Here is a 13,704-nt window from a genome sequence, read left to right as displayed (position 1 = left end):
AAAGAAAATCATGGTACCATTTTGAGGACAATGGAGGATTAAGTTTCCATCAAGGTCCTGTGTGAGTGTTAAAGCGTTCCTGGTGCCTTGTACTTTCACTGTTCCAGACTCGTCTTCAGCTGTGCTCATACTCAACCTGCATAAAAATATAACACTGCTATAATGCTGGAACCTAACATAAAACACCAATATATTTCTAAGGCCAGGTACCTAAAAATCCACTTACATCAATCACAAGATGATTCAAAAGGTTGCGCACTTTATTACTAGGTATCATCATGGTTTAAAACGCATCTAGATTTACATATACAATATGTAAACAAAATATACTTCAATTTAAAAACAAAGAAGCGAAAGAGTCATGCATTGGCAATCATATCTACTATTTATATAGGCTATAGAAATAGTATAGTAGAATATATCTACTACTACTTTCCATTATCTTTTTTAGGATGGTTTGTAGTGGTGTGCTGTAATGCATTCTCTGGGAATCAGTACAACTGGTGCTCTGCAATTAGTGTGTGATGCACACGGCTATAATGCCAGTTAGGGAGGTGGCCTTGTATTTGTGGAAACCCTTGCTGACATGATAAGGATTTTGTGATTGTGACTGCTGTAATAGCACTCTGCTAGTCCAATATCTATAAGAGTTCTAATAGTACAGCACAATTTGTAATGCTTGGCAAAAAAATGCACTGCAAGTTGGTGGGCATTTGATTGCCACAGGTTAGCGCAGTCCTCCCCTCCAAAGACTAATATAACATGCTGGTTAAGTAACCAGCATGGGTTAATTTAATTTACAATGTTATCTTTCTGATTATTTACATACATATGTATATAATAACTGCAGAAGGACTGTCACATTTCCTAAATGCATGCACAATGGACAGACTAAAGCCCCGTACACACGGGGGAGATATATTGCTCAGCAATATATTGCTAGCAATACATTGCTGAGCAATATATTGCCCAGTGTCTCCTTTTCATCAGCAACCAGAGATGGTCGCTGATGAAAGGGAACCTCTGCCGGCGGTGCCGCAGAGGTAACCAGCGATTACAATGGGGCTGAAAACGGGAGCGCGCACCCGGCGATTTATCGCCGGGGCACACTTCCATCACTGGCAATATGGTCGCCTGCGACCATATTCCCAGCGTTTATAGCCCCTATCGTCCCCGTGTGTACACAGCTTTAGAAGAGGTGGATCGGTTGTCAGGGTAAGTAAAGGAGTGGGAGAAAAAACAGAGGCAAGGGATGGAGGGTCAGGACGAAGCCATAATGGAGTGGTGTTGGTAGTGTTTGTGGGGAAATTAGGATTGAAGGGGGAGGCGTAAGGGGACAGCAGAGAGGGGGACAGAGGTTGATGTGATCCTGCATATACTAGGATATATATATATATATATATATATATATACATACAACTTTGGAACGGAACCTTCCGTATGCTGGCTCAATGCATATTTCCATAAGTATATGGCTCAGCAATATTTCCACTTAAACAAATTGCAGCCTTAGAGGGTTTCTTACCATATTTGAATTTGAGGAGCAAGATCACAACTCCCTTACTAGTAAAAAATGGCCAGAAAAAAACCTACAGCTTTACAACGGTCACTGCTGTGGTAGGGTTAATCACTTATTGGTCAGTCAGAAGTATTTCCAGTATGATCACCTTGGAAGGTTTCTTACTGTATTAGAATATGGAAGTTCAGAATCTGTGTAACAAATCTAATTTAGCGCAGGTAATTGATGCCTCAGGCACTGTCCAATTAGTTCCTTGAGCCAGCAGTTATCGTGATGTTTTTTGTACCTGCTCAAACCAGGAGGAAAAGAATCCATGATAAATTAGCCATTTTCTTGTTTGCTGCTGCAAAAACACATGGGTCTGGTATCTGATCCCACATACTATGGGGGCTATCCAATTGACTGCAGGTATTTGTTTTACTAGGAGGCTATTACCCTGCACTAATTGTAATTTTTTTCAAATTAGAACTAAAAATGCACAGATCGCTTAGGACTGGAAACTAAGGGCGGTATCCAATTACCCACAATCATTGTAATTGGCCCTTCTGGGAGCTATCCTATTAGCCCTTCAAGGATGGGATTATCCAGTATTTCTCTTAAGCCCTGTACACATGGGGGGATTTATTGCTGAGCGATATATCGCTCAGTGTCCCGTTTGCATCTGCGACCAGAGATGGTCGCTGATGAAAAAGAAACCGCCGGGGGAGCCCGGCAGTGGAAATCAGCTGTTCCTGCGACCAGTGATCACTACAGGGGAGAAAACGGGAGCGCGCACCCGGCGATATATCGCCGATGCACACTCCTATCGCGGGCAATATGGTCGCTCTGCGACCATATTTCCCGTGATATTAGACAAAATCGCCCCCGTGTGTACACAGCCTGAGTCCTAAACCCAGGTAGTTTTGGCCTGGGGAAATTGAAAAACTGTGCCCAGTTCTGCAAACACCCGGGGTGGCATCCAGACTTGACTGCCACTAATAAATATATAGATTACCCAAAAGCACCTAAAAATGTGCTGCTTATGCCTTATTTTTAAGAATCAGTACTGATGAAGTAAATAGATTACCTTATCTGGCTTCTAGATCTGACTGATGGGATCTACATCATTTTGTGCACCCCTGAAAGATAAATAATGGTTGACAGTATATAAAGTTAAAAAAGGATAATACCACCAACAAAACATACATTCCTTGAAAAGCAAATGTAAAATTCTGCATTTTGTATTAGGAGCAGTATTCCACATGACTAGAATTACCAACTTCTCAAAGATAAGAAGTAGAACCTTCAAAAACCCATCTGCCAGAAACAAATTCTATGAACTGCCTGGCTCCTGAAACTATCAAATAAACATGAAGGTATAACAGGGTGTTGCTAGAATAGGGCTGCAACACCCTCTCCTCACGTTTTGCCTCTACCACTGCTATGCTTACCATAGCAGCTGGGAGGTGGGATGTCATCATCTACTCCTGGGCCTGGTGCTTGGCATGCACCCAAGCTGGTGAGCAATGGGGCATGAGATCCACACCAGTATCTCACCAATGTGAACGTAACTTAGATGTGACACGAAGTCATGCGCATACACTATGCCTCTACCACAACTCCATAGGGATGGACAGCCATGGTAAACTACCACTGATTTTGCCATTGATGGTCAATATACAAATGGTTCTATGCCATTGATGGTGGCGTGACAGCCGATTGGATATTTTTTCATATATATGTTCATTCCAGCACCCTTAATCTTCCAAAACGAATGCAGTTCCTCTTCCTTGTTGCTCTCTGCTGTAGTGCTTCTAGCACAGTGTGGTCTGTATTTTAGAAATTATATGCAGACCAGACCACAACAGAGAGCAACACTACAGACAGGGAAGAGGAACTGAATGGATTTTGAAGGCTGTTCTCATTCATATCATTGATTGACGTTTTGTGGGTCAGTTTCAATTAGCACTGAAATTTGCTGTGTCAGTGAAGCTCCATCTTTCATGCCAAGAACTATTCCATTAATACACATTTTTCCTGCAAAGTAAGCATTCAGCTAGTGCATGTTAACCCATCTATTGGTTAGCCGAAGCATTATGCTCCAGACGGTGTATGAACCACAGATATTTCCACACTGCTCCTTATGCTGTGAGGATAAATCACCATAAATCGCAGCTTCTGGGGATTAATGCATGGGGCATTGGCATTCAATTGGATAGCTTGGGGTAGATTTTCAGCCCAGCAATTTTCCCCATCATCGCTGTGCATACATGCTGAGCAAAAACAACCAGTGTGTATGCACCTTAAATGAAACTCTGGGTGAAATTTAATAGGGTGTGAGATTAAGAAAATGAGAGATCTGGTAAGAAATCTCCAGTTTTTTCAAGCGGCAATCATTTACACTTCAAAATCAAACTGGTTTTGCAGTGTAAATGATTGCAGCTTTAAAAAAATTGGAGATTTCTTACCAAATCTCTCATCCTATTAAATCTCACCCAATGTGTAAGATTTTGCATTAGTCCAACAAAGACCAGAGATAAATAGTTATCACACACACTAATAGCATAATTGCCTACCTGACCCTCTCCATGCGGGAGAAAATGCTCTGTTCCTGGGCTTCCCTGGTAATGTATGATTGCCATCACCTGTGGTGAAACACCTTTACCTAGCTCCCCACAGGTGATGACAATTATACATTACCGGGGAAGTCCAGAAACAGAGCATTTTCTCCCTGATGGAGAGGGTCAGGTAGGCAAGTATGACTAATAGCAGTTACATTCTATTTTACTAGAGCTGTGGGTGTGGATTATTACACAGGTTTTCAGGACCCCACACAGTGCATGCTTAGTAGGTCACCTGACAGGTGCACTCATTACTGACTGACACATTTTAAAAGATCCACAGGTGAAGCTAATTATTTCACTTGTGATATGGTAACGAGTCCTGCAAAACATGCACTGTGTGGGGTCCCGAGGACCGACTTTAAGAACCTGTGGATTATTAGATAGACAGGGTCTAGATACACAGTCAATAGCATACCTCCCAACATGACCCTCTCCAGGAGGGACACAATACTCTGTTTCTGGTTTCCCTCTTAATTTATGATTGCCATCACCTGTGTTGAACAGGTTAAGTAATAAAAAAGGTGTTTCACCGCAGGTGATGGCAATCAGGGGGAAAGTCCAGAAATGGAGCATTATGTCCCTCCTGGAGAGGGTCATGTTGGGAGGTATGCAATAGGTCTGCCATTAAAAAGTTAACATGCAATAGGTAGATATGGCAAAGGTTGAAGGGGTCAAAATGTTGACCTAAAAAAGGTTGACACATGAAAAGGTCAACATGAGTTTTTCACATTTTTTTTTTGTCATGGTAGACATGGACCCTGAAATAGTATAATGCGACATTCGCCATGCTTCGGGCTCTGTGCCATATTCTCCCTCCATGCCAACCTGGATGGTGAAGTAAGAACAAGCGGGTTTAAAAACAAATCATGAAAAACTCATGTCGACCTTTACGTGTGTCAACTTTTTTCATGTCAACATTTTGACCCTGTCGACCCATTGATTTTATATCTAGACACTGTAGATCTATCAACCGTAACCACATACAGTATAAGGAATAGAACAGAGCTGCTTATCATTCTCAGTGGCAGCTTTGCCTACCAAATCTGTGTGTGGATCCAAACACTTAGGACGGTTTCACACACTCCGGCTCCTGCTGGACGGCAAAATCCCGAACGGCCAGGAAGCCGTGCCGTGCACAGTAGTTGTGAATGGACACTATTGTGTCCATTAACACGGAACGGCCACGGCCCGGCCCGGCCGTCCAGTTGCAGCCGGATCCCGCCACTGGAAGGGACGGCTGCTGGGCTGTGGCCATCCCCTCCATTCTAAACTGATGTGTGCAGCACGGCTTCCTGGCCGCGCGGGTTTTCGCCGCCCGGCAGGAGCAGGAGTGTGTGAAATAGCCCTTAGGGCCAGATGCACTAAGCTTCAAAAGTGATAAAATGGAGAGTGATAAACAGCCAGCCAATCAGCTCCTACCTGCCATGTCACAGACTGTGTTTGAAAAATGTCAGGCAGGAACTGATTGGTTGGTTGTTTATCACTCTCCATTTTATCACTTTTGAAGCTTAGTGCATCTGGCCCTCAATAAGCACACAAGACCAGAGAGTAGCTACCAGCAAGAAGAAACAGAGATTCCGAAAGTGAGAGAATTGGTAAGAAATCACAGGTTTTTTTAAAGCGGCAATCCTTTACACTGCAAAACCAGTTTTATTTGATTTGAAGTGTAAATGGGGAAAGAGACAGGGGTCATGGTCATGAGATGCTGGGCTTTGAAGAAGGGATGGCCTTCGCCCATCGATGATTCAAAATCATCAATGGTTTATGGCCAATGTAAAATAGTTTTGCCATTGATGGGGGAGGACCAGATGGTTTCCCACCATCGATGTCAAGCTTAGGCATGGGGCATAGCTCTGCCCCGACACACGTGAAGCATCGCCCCAATGTTTTGATTGGCCCACAGGAAAATGGATGACCATTGATACATAAAAACATTGATGGTAATCCATTGCATAGGATGACACTCGATAGCCAGTTACACTATTGCCATCAATGGCAAAGGCAACAATGGCCATCCCTACTTCGAAGATGAGAGAAGCTACAAGTGAAAGTAATTAAAACGGATAATTAACAAATGCACCAACATCATTAAATGTAGTTCTGAGTAATTTTATAAAGATAAGTTAGTGCAAAAAAAAAAAAGAAAGCCCGTAACATTGTTTGGGAATGGACAAACACCTAAACGGCCCCTGGAACTCCATTCATCAAACTGTGCCATTCTGGAGCTTGTAGTGTCCCATTGGGGAGGTGGGGACCATATGTGGGGGATGTAATCTCTCTCTCCCCATCTCCGCAGTGACAGCTGTCACATTCACCCATAACGGGCAGAAAACTTCAAGCTCTGACATAGCACAGTTTGCAGAATGAGGCCTGTCCAGTCCCGAGTTCTGGAGGTTGGTCCGGTTCCAGTTTTTACTTATTCATTCTTTATTTTCTGTTTAGCCTAAAATCTGGATTTTTATTCCATAAACAGAATTGGCATCTCAAGCAAAGGTCAGGTCGACGTTTCGACCACGGAACGTGGCCTTACTCATGACCTCCTCGTGCAGGACAAGACAGTCTGTCTTGTCCTGCACGAGGAGGTCATGAGTATGGCCACGTTCCGTGGTCAAAACGTCGACCTGACCCAGGGGCGGATTGGCCCACCGGGAAACCGGGCCATTTCCCGGTGGGCCGGCCCATAAGTGAACAAAATTGGCCGCTGGACCCTCCCGCACCGGCCACGGACCGCGATCTCCGCGGTTAGCGGCCGCAGCATCTTGCCCACATCAGTGCCAGTAGTTAAAATGGCCGTGGGAGGGCTGCTGCGCATGCGTGGCCGGAGCAGCTCCATCCTCCCGCGGTACTTTCGTGTGGCAGCAGCGCTAGTGACAGTAAGCCGCAGGGCTGAAAGAAGAGCAGGTCCCGCCCTCTGCATCCAAAAATACGTAAAGATGTGGTGGCCAACATCGCTAAACTGCTTTTCATTTCCAGTGTCTCCCAGATTGCTGCAAACTGCATTCTGGGAGAGCACTCAGAGAGAACGGAGGAGCACTGCAGCCAACAGCTGAGAACTCAGAACGCTGTAGCAGTGCTTCCTCCCAGACTGAGCCTGCCTGCCCCCGGAGGACGACCTTCCTGGCTGCTAGCAACTTTAGCAAGTACTGGGTGTCTCATCTGGAACATGTGCTGCCTGCTGTCAGCTGAGGAGCTGAGCCTGCCGTGTATGCTGAGACTGTGGTGTGAGGACAGGTATTTGTGTGGAGGAGGGGTTTTGTTTACGTGGGTTGTGGGCTGTCAGTGAGTACAGTACATGTGAGAAGTTTGAGGTGGGGGGCTGTAAGGTTGTTGTCAGTGTCAGGGGGAGGGGAGGTGGATTTATGAGGTATCTGTCTGAAGGAGATCTCAGGGGGTATATGTGTATCTATGTTACATTTGTTAGTGTGAGGGTGGGCCCCTGCCTAATACATACACGCACCACTACATTACTGACCCCGCTATACCGCCCACTACATTACTGGCACTGACGCTCATTCACGCATCACTGACGCACTCATACATACATGCACTGACACTCATACATACAGTACATACAGTCACTGACACTCATTCATACATACATGCACTGACGCACTCATACATACACATACATGCACTCTTACATACATTAACTTACACTCACATACATACAGTACATACAGTCACTGACACTCATTCATTCATACATACATACATACATACAGTCACTGGCACTCATACATACATACATGCACTGACGCACTCATACATACATACATACATACATGCACTCTTACATACATTAACTTACACTCACATACATACAGTACATACAGTCACTGGCACTCATTCATACATACATAGATGCACTGACACACTACATACATGCACTCTTACATACATTAACTTGCACACATACATGCATACATACAGGCACTGACATTCATTCATACATACATACATGCACTGACGCACTCATACATACATGCATGCACTCTTACATACATTAACTTACACTCACATACATACATACATACATACATACATACAGTACATACATGCACTGACACTTATTTATACAAACATATATTGACACTCATTCACAAAATCTTTTGACCGCTAGCATCCCCGTCGCCTGTATTATGTATGTATCCCATGATAGGGGTATGGGGGATGTCAGCGGTAGATCCCAGAAAAGAGATGTGGTCTCACTACAAGGGTTATAACCTCATAGTATATGCCATTGCCGTGATGCACACCAGTTGTCAGAGGGGTGTATATATAAACACAGGGTGATAATGGGGCATACACACAGGGTGACAGAGGGGAATGTCTACTGGGTGACAGAGTGGTACACACAGGGTGACAGAGGGGCACGTACACAGGGTGACAGAGGGGTATATATATACACACAGGGTGACAGATGGTCATGTACATAGGGTGACAGAGGGGCATATACACAGGGTGACAGAGGGGTATATATACACACAGGATGAAAGGGTCTGTGATCACTAATCCACATCGACACACACAATTAATAACCTTAGGTGAGCAGTGCTGATAACTCACCTCCCCCCCTTTCCCTGAGATTAGTACCCCTGTTGTACCCTGCACCTCCTGCTGCCACACATGTAAATAGGCACCTTTGTGCCCTCAGCACCAGTCCCTGCTCTCCCTGTTAACTACAGGGGGACACGCACCGCAGTGGTTCCCCCTCAGTGAGGGAACACAATGCGCTGACCGTTTGTCTTCCAGCCAGCCCGCCCGCCCTCAGTGAAGCTACGATCCACCCGGTGCTCACGGGGGACATGACCGGAGACTAGCCAGCAAAAGGGGTGGATATAGCAGGGTGGGGACATAGAGGGAGCGGGGTGTATGGGTCCAAAAAACTACTATCTAGCTCACTCCAGTGCCAGTCTTCTATAGTCCCTCTTCCAACACCAGCAGGAACCGTTGATTGGCAGCAACTCCTGCATTGTCCAATAGCGGAAGGAATGTGGTGCTAGTTGAATCCCAGCCAATGGGAGTCGCACTTACGAATATACATGCTGCGGCTGCTCCGACTAAGTTCAGATTAGCAGCCTGACAGAATCTCTGTCATTAATGCATCAATTACAATTTAAGTTCCACCTCTCTGTACAGGGTTAATACTGACCTGCAGATGGTCGGTAGTGAGATATAGGGGCAGCCACACTGACATTGTAGAACACTCCTGTAGAATGATGACAGTGACTTGGAGCGGGGCAATCCCACAATACTCCATGAATTAAGCATTTTTAATTTGGCGGTACCGCTGAAGGACCGCCAGCCAATCAGAAGTGTCCGCTTTTGATTGGCTGGCTGTGTGTGAAGTGATACCTCCATTCTCCAGGGCTGGCTGGCTGCAGGTTTCCAATGTACTGCCGGGCCTGCTGTCAGTGGTAGGGGGTGGGAGGGGCTCACGGGAGATGGTCAGCAAGATGGTCAGGAGGTGGGTAAACTTTTTGGCAAACCCCGTCCCCGCTCCCAGCTCTTGCGTGCAGCAGCGGCTATGCGGCTAAGAAGCCCCAGTGATGTCTCTGCAGAGCATCCCACAGCAACATCACAGCAACGGCTCTCCCCGCAGACTCCACCAGCGCTGGCTTCCTCAAGTCACCGCGGGGTCTGCGGGACCATTGTCATGCTACTGCTTGGGCCCGTAGGATTATGGGGCCCTTGGGCAACTGCCCATCATGCCCATGCGTTAAGAGGGTCCCGTGTGAGCGTAATATATGTTTTGGATGGTTTTCAGTTGGCAGACCCAGAGGCAGTTTGGAGGAGGTAGCAACAGCAGGGTCTGTGGCGAGCGCCTGGCGCACTGCATTAGGCTGCTGAGCTGTGAGTGACAAAACAGTCTGATGCCCAGCCGCGGCAACGGTGCACAGCATGAAGTTGCGCTGCCGCTGGCCTGGGCATTGACTGACTGTCACTCAGACAAATTGGGCATCTGGTAATCAATGTTTAATTTTAAAACTGTGTCTGACTCCAGCCTGCATAATACCTACTGAAGTATAATGGGCATCATGTGTTTGGCATATGTTTAATGGATCGTCACGCTGTGGGGCATATGTATAATGGGCATCATGTGTGTGACATATGTTTAATGGAGCATCACGCTGTGGGGCATATGTATAATGGGCATCATGTGTGTGGCATAAGTTTAATGGAGCATCACGGTGTGTGGCATATGTATAATGGGCATCACAGTGTGCGTCATATGTATAATGGGCATCACGTTGTGGGGCATATGTATAATGGGCATCACGGTGTGTGACATATGTATAATGAGCATCCAGGTGTGGGGCATATGTATAATGGGCATCACGTTGTGGGGCATATGTATAATGGGCATCACGGTGTGCGGCATAGGTATAATGGGCATCATGTGTGTGACATATGTATAATGAGCATCCAGGTGTGGGGCATATGTATAATGGGCATCACGGTGTGTGGCCAATGTTCCCTGTAATTTTACGAAGGCTGTGTGCGGCAAAAGATTTTGGCTGTGCAACTTTGGAAGGAAATTTTATTTTATTTTATTAATTTTTGTGCTTCACTTATATATAACTGGAAAATGACGTTCAGCATTTGTGTTAACTTTACTTCAAAATTATATTAAACATGTAAACATTCAAAACACAGCACACAATGTAGTTAATGGGTGAAACACACATTAATTGAGTCCACAACTGCAAAAAAGGACCACTGCTGCATTGTGCGCTCTGTTGTAATGTCTGTGCGCACGCTCGTCGAGTTGTGTGCGCGCGCACGTGCGCACAGCTTAGAGGGAACACTGTGTGTGGCATATGTATAATGGACATCATGTGTGTGACATATGTATAATGAGCATCCAGGTGTGGGGCATATGTATAATGGGCATCACGGTGTGCGACATATGTATAATGGAGCATCACGTTGTGGGGCATATGTATAATGGACATCATGTGTGTGTCATATGTATAATGAGCATCCAGGTGTGGAGCATATGTATAATGGAGCATCACGGTGCGGATCATATTTATAATGGGCATCACAGTGTGCGGCATAGGTATAATGGGCATCATGGACTGCACTTTTGGGGTCATGTGTATCTGGCACTGCACTATTGGGGGCATATGTGTATCACACCTCCATTTTCCATGGCCGCACCCCATGTGGCTACAGCTCTTAGAGAGCTGACCATGCCCTCATAGCGGAAAAAATGGGAGATGTAGCCTCGCAGGAGTACCACGGTAGTAGGTGAACCCTCTAATTTTGGGGGTCTCCTCTCCTCTGCCTCGTGTTGGGAGGTATGTTTGTGACATATTGGACATTGCAGTGTGGCATATTGTGTATCATGCAGGGACAGTGTTCTATCCAGTGGCAGCAGCAATTAACCATTGCTTATAATGTGTACTGGGGGGCATAATGGTGTGTGCTATAATGTGTACTGGGCATTACGGTTTGTGGTATAATGTGCTCTGGGCATTACGGTGTGTGCTGTAATGTGTACTGGGCATTACGGTGTGTGCTATAATGTGAATTTATACTACTATGTGACCACACCACTTCTCCCCCCCCCCCCAAAAAAAATGCCCTAAATTTTTAACGCGCGCCTTCGGCGCGCACTGTCCCTATTTATAATAATATATGATATATTGTCTTGTTTGTTGGTTTAATATCACCCTTCTGCTGTCTGTAAGCACATATATATATATATATAAAAATAATTGGGGGGGGGGGACTAAATCAATGTCTTGCCCCGGGCACCAGAAACCCTAGTTTCGGCCCTGGTGATGGGTATAGAGGGGTAAGTAATGCAGTGATGGGTATTGTAGTGGTGGGTATATAAACCACCAGAGTTTTTATTATGACACCAATTTTTCTATTGCAGAGTACCAGGGCATTTGCTTTTGATTCTGCATAAAAATTGAATGAAGGCCGCAACTGCATGCAACTCTATGCAACTCTGAATCAGATTCTATTAGTCGGGATTCGCCCCCCTCTTGACAGACTCCACCCCCTCAGCAGACCCCACCCACAGGGCTGCTTCCGTATATTTCCCGGGCTGGTTTTGCATCCCAATCCGCCCCTGACCTGACCTTTGCTTGAGATGCCAATTCTGTTTATGGAATAAAAATCCAGCTGTTACCTTAGGTGAGTGCCATTTTTTTTTTCAAATTGGCATATATATATATATATATATATATATATACATACATACACACACATATATACACACACATACATACACTCATCTTGTTTTTATATACCATTCCTTTTCATAAAACTCAATAGATTCTTAATGCTGGAAGAGTTAACACAAAGCTGGAAATCTCTCATCAGGCATTGCGGGTGATCTATGATATGTACATTGAATGTAGTGGATATAGCAGATACATTGCAGATGGCGCACACACATAGTGCAGGGATGCGCTGATAAGTGCATTTGGGAGATAACAGATGCTTGATACACAGCGACTGTCCGTATATATTATACAGCAGTGGAGCATCCCACGGGCACCAGCACAGCGCAGCCAGGATGGGGTTAATGAGCGCTATGTACTCATTGTACTGTATGTCGGTGCCAGCACACAGACTGACAGGACGTGTGTGATAGTGACTGTCACAGCCCGGCCTCTCCCCCGCCAGCAGGAGCCGAAGCACCGGGGATATGGCCGCTATGCTGTCACTCGGGCCCGGCTGGCTGTCACAGGGCCGGGCCTCATACTCACTTCCTGTTTTCAGTCCGGGCACTTGACGAGCAGGATGGAGGCTCCGAGGTACCAGGATGCAGGAACACAGCAGCCCATAGAGCGCAAGCAACCCACACCTACTGCGCTGCGTAGCAAACGGAAGCGGCATTCTGGCGTCACTTCTGCCCTTACTTGATATGGCCGGTGGTGTGGTGTACCCTGTGCTACCTGTATCCAGGGGACTGTGCCCAGTACAGGCCATTGGCACTGTATTATTGACGTACTGTATAGCCGTGAGCAGGATGCATACTGTACGTTTTATATTAACATCTAACTTTTGTTATCATTGCTCTATTTTATTGTTTTGAATATGTGCCCCCTCCCCCCTGACAACAAATTATGGGGGAGATAAAAGGCATGATGAGAAACCAAGTACAAACCAACCAGCTTCTGCCATTTTTACAGCTGATTAAAACCAGATGAAATGCAGTTATCATTTATCTTTGTCTGAACATACAGTATCTCAGTTTCTTCTAAATGTAGCATAACCCTTTCTCTCACTTGTTTTTTCAGTTTTGTCCAGCGCTCATTAACCTCAGTTAGTTTTGGACAGTTGGAGGAAACCAGAGAACCCTCAAGAAATCCCTCCCGAAAAATGTATTTTATTATTAACCGATCTGATTCTCTAGCGGTGTATGCTACAATGTACCTCTTTATAGCAGATGCAGCAGATGATTTGTATGGCTCTATAGTCCATGCAGCCTGGTAATGGTGTTTCAGATGTACCTGTACCAGCCAATCAGATCTTAACATGCTGTTTTGTTTTCTGGAATGTGGCCCTGCATGACAGGCCATCCACTGCCCTCATTACACTGCATTGTCCCCTTTGATT

The 13,704-nt window shown here is 45.5% G+C and overlaps 1 protein-coding gene across 3 annotated transcripts in view; it reads right to left on the bottom strand.

The window, feature by feature from the left end:
• Window positions 1–12,987, bottom strand: part of DMTF1 (cyclin D binding myb like transcription factor 1) — a 56,193-nt gene extending 43,206 nt beyond the window's left edge. For all 3 annotated transcript variants that reach the window (XM_083183091.1, XM_083183092.1, XM_083183093.1), the window contains exons 1-3: window positions 12,852–12,987; window positions 2,586–2,637; window positions 18–136 (exon numbers count right to left, since the gene is read on the bottom strand). In XM_083183091.1, coding sequence (XP_083039217.1) covers window positions 18–129 — 112 coding nt within the window. In that variant the 5' untranslated portion in view covers window positions 130–136; window positions 2,586–2,637; window positions 12,852–12,987. The remainder of the gene's footprint in view (window positions 1–17; window positions 137–2,585; window positions 2,638–12,851) is intronic.
• Between the last annotated feature and the right edge of the window lie 717 nt (window positions 12,988–13,704).

Source organism: Crinia signifera, chromosome 4 (genome assembly GCF_055691185.1).
Source record: "Crinia signifera chromosome 4, ASM5569118v1, whole genome shotgun sequence".
In the NCBI taxonomy this organism is placed as follows: domain Eukaryota; kingdom Metazoa; phylum Chordata; class Amphibia; order Anura; family Myobatrachidae; genus Crinia; species Crinia signifera.
This window is presented reverse-complemented; position numbering and strand designations above follow the sequence as displayed.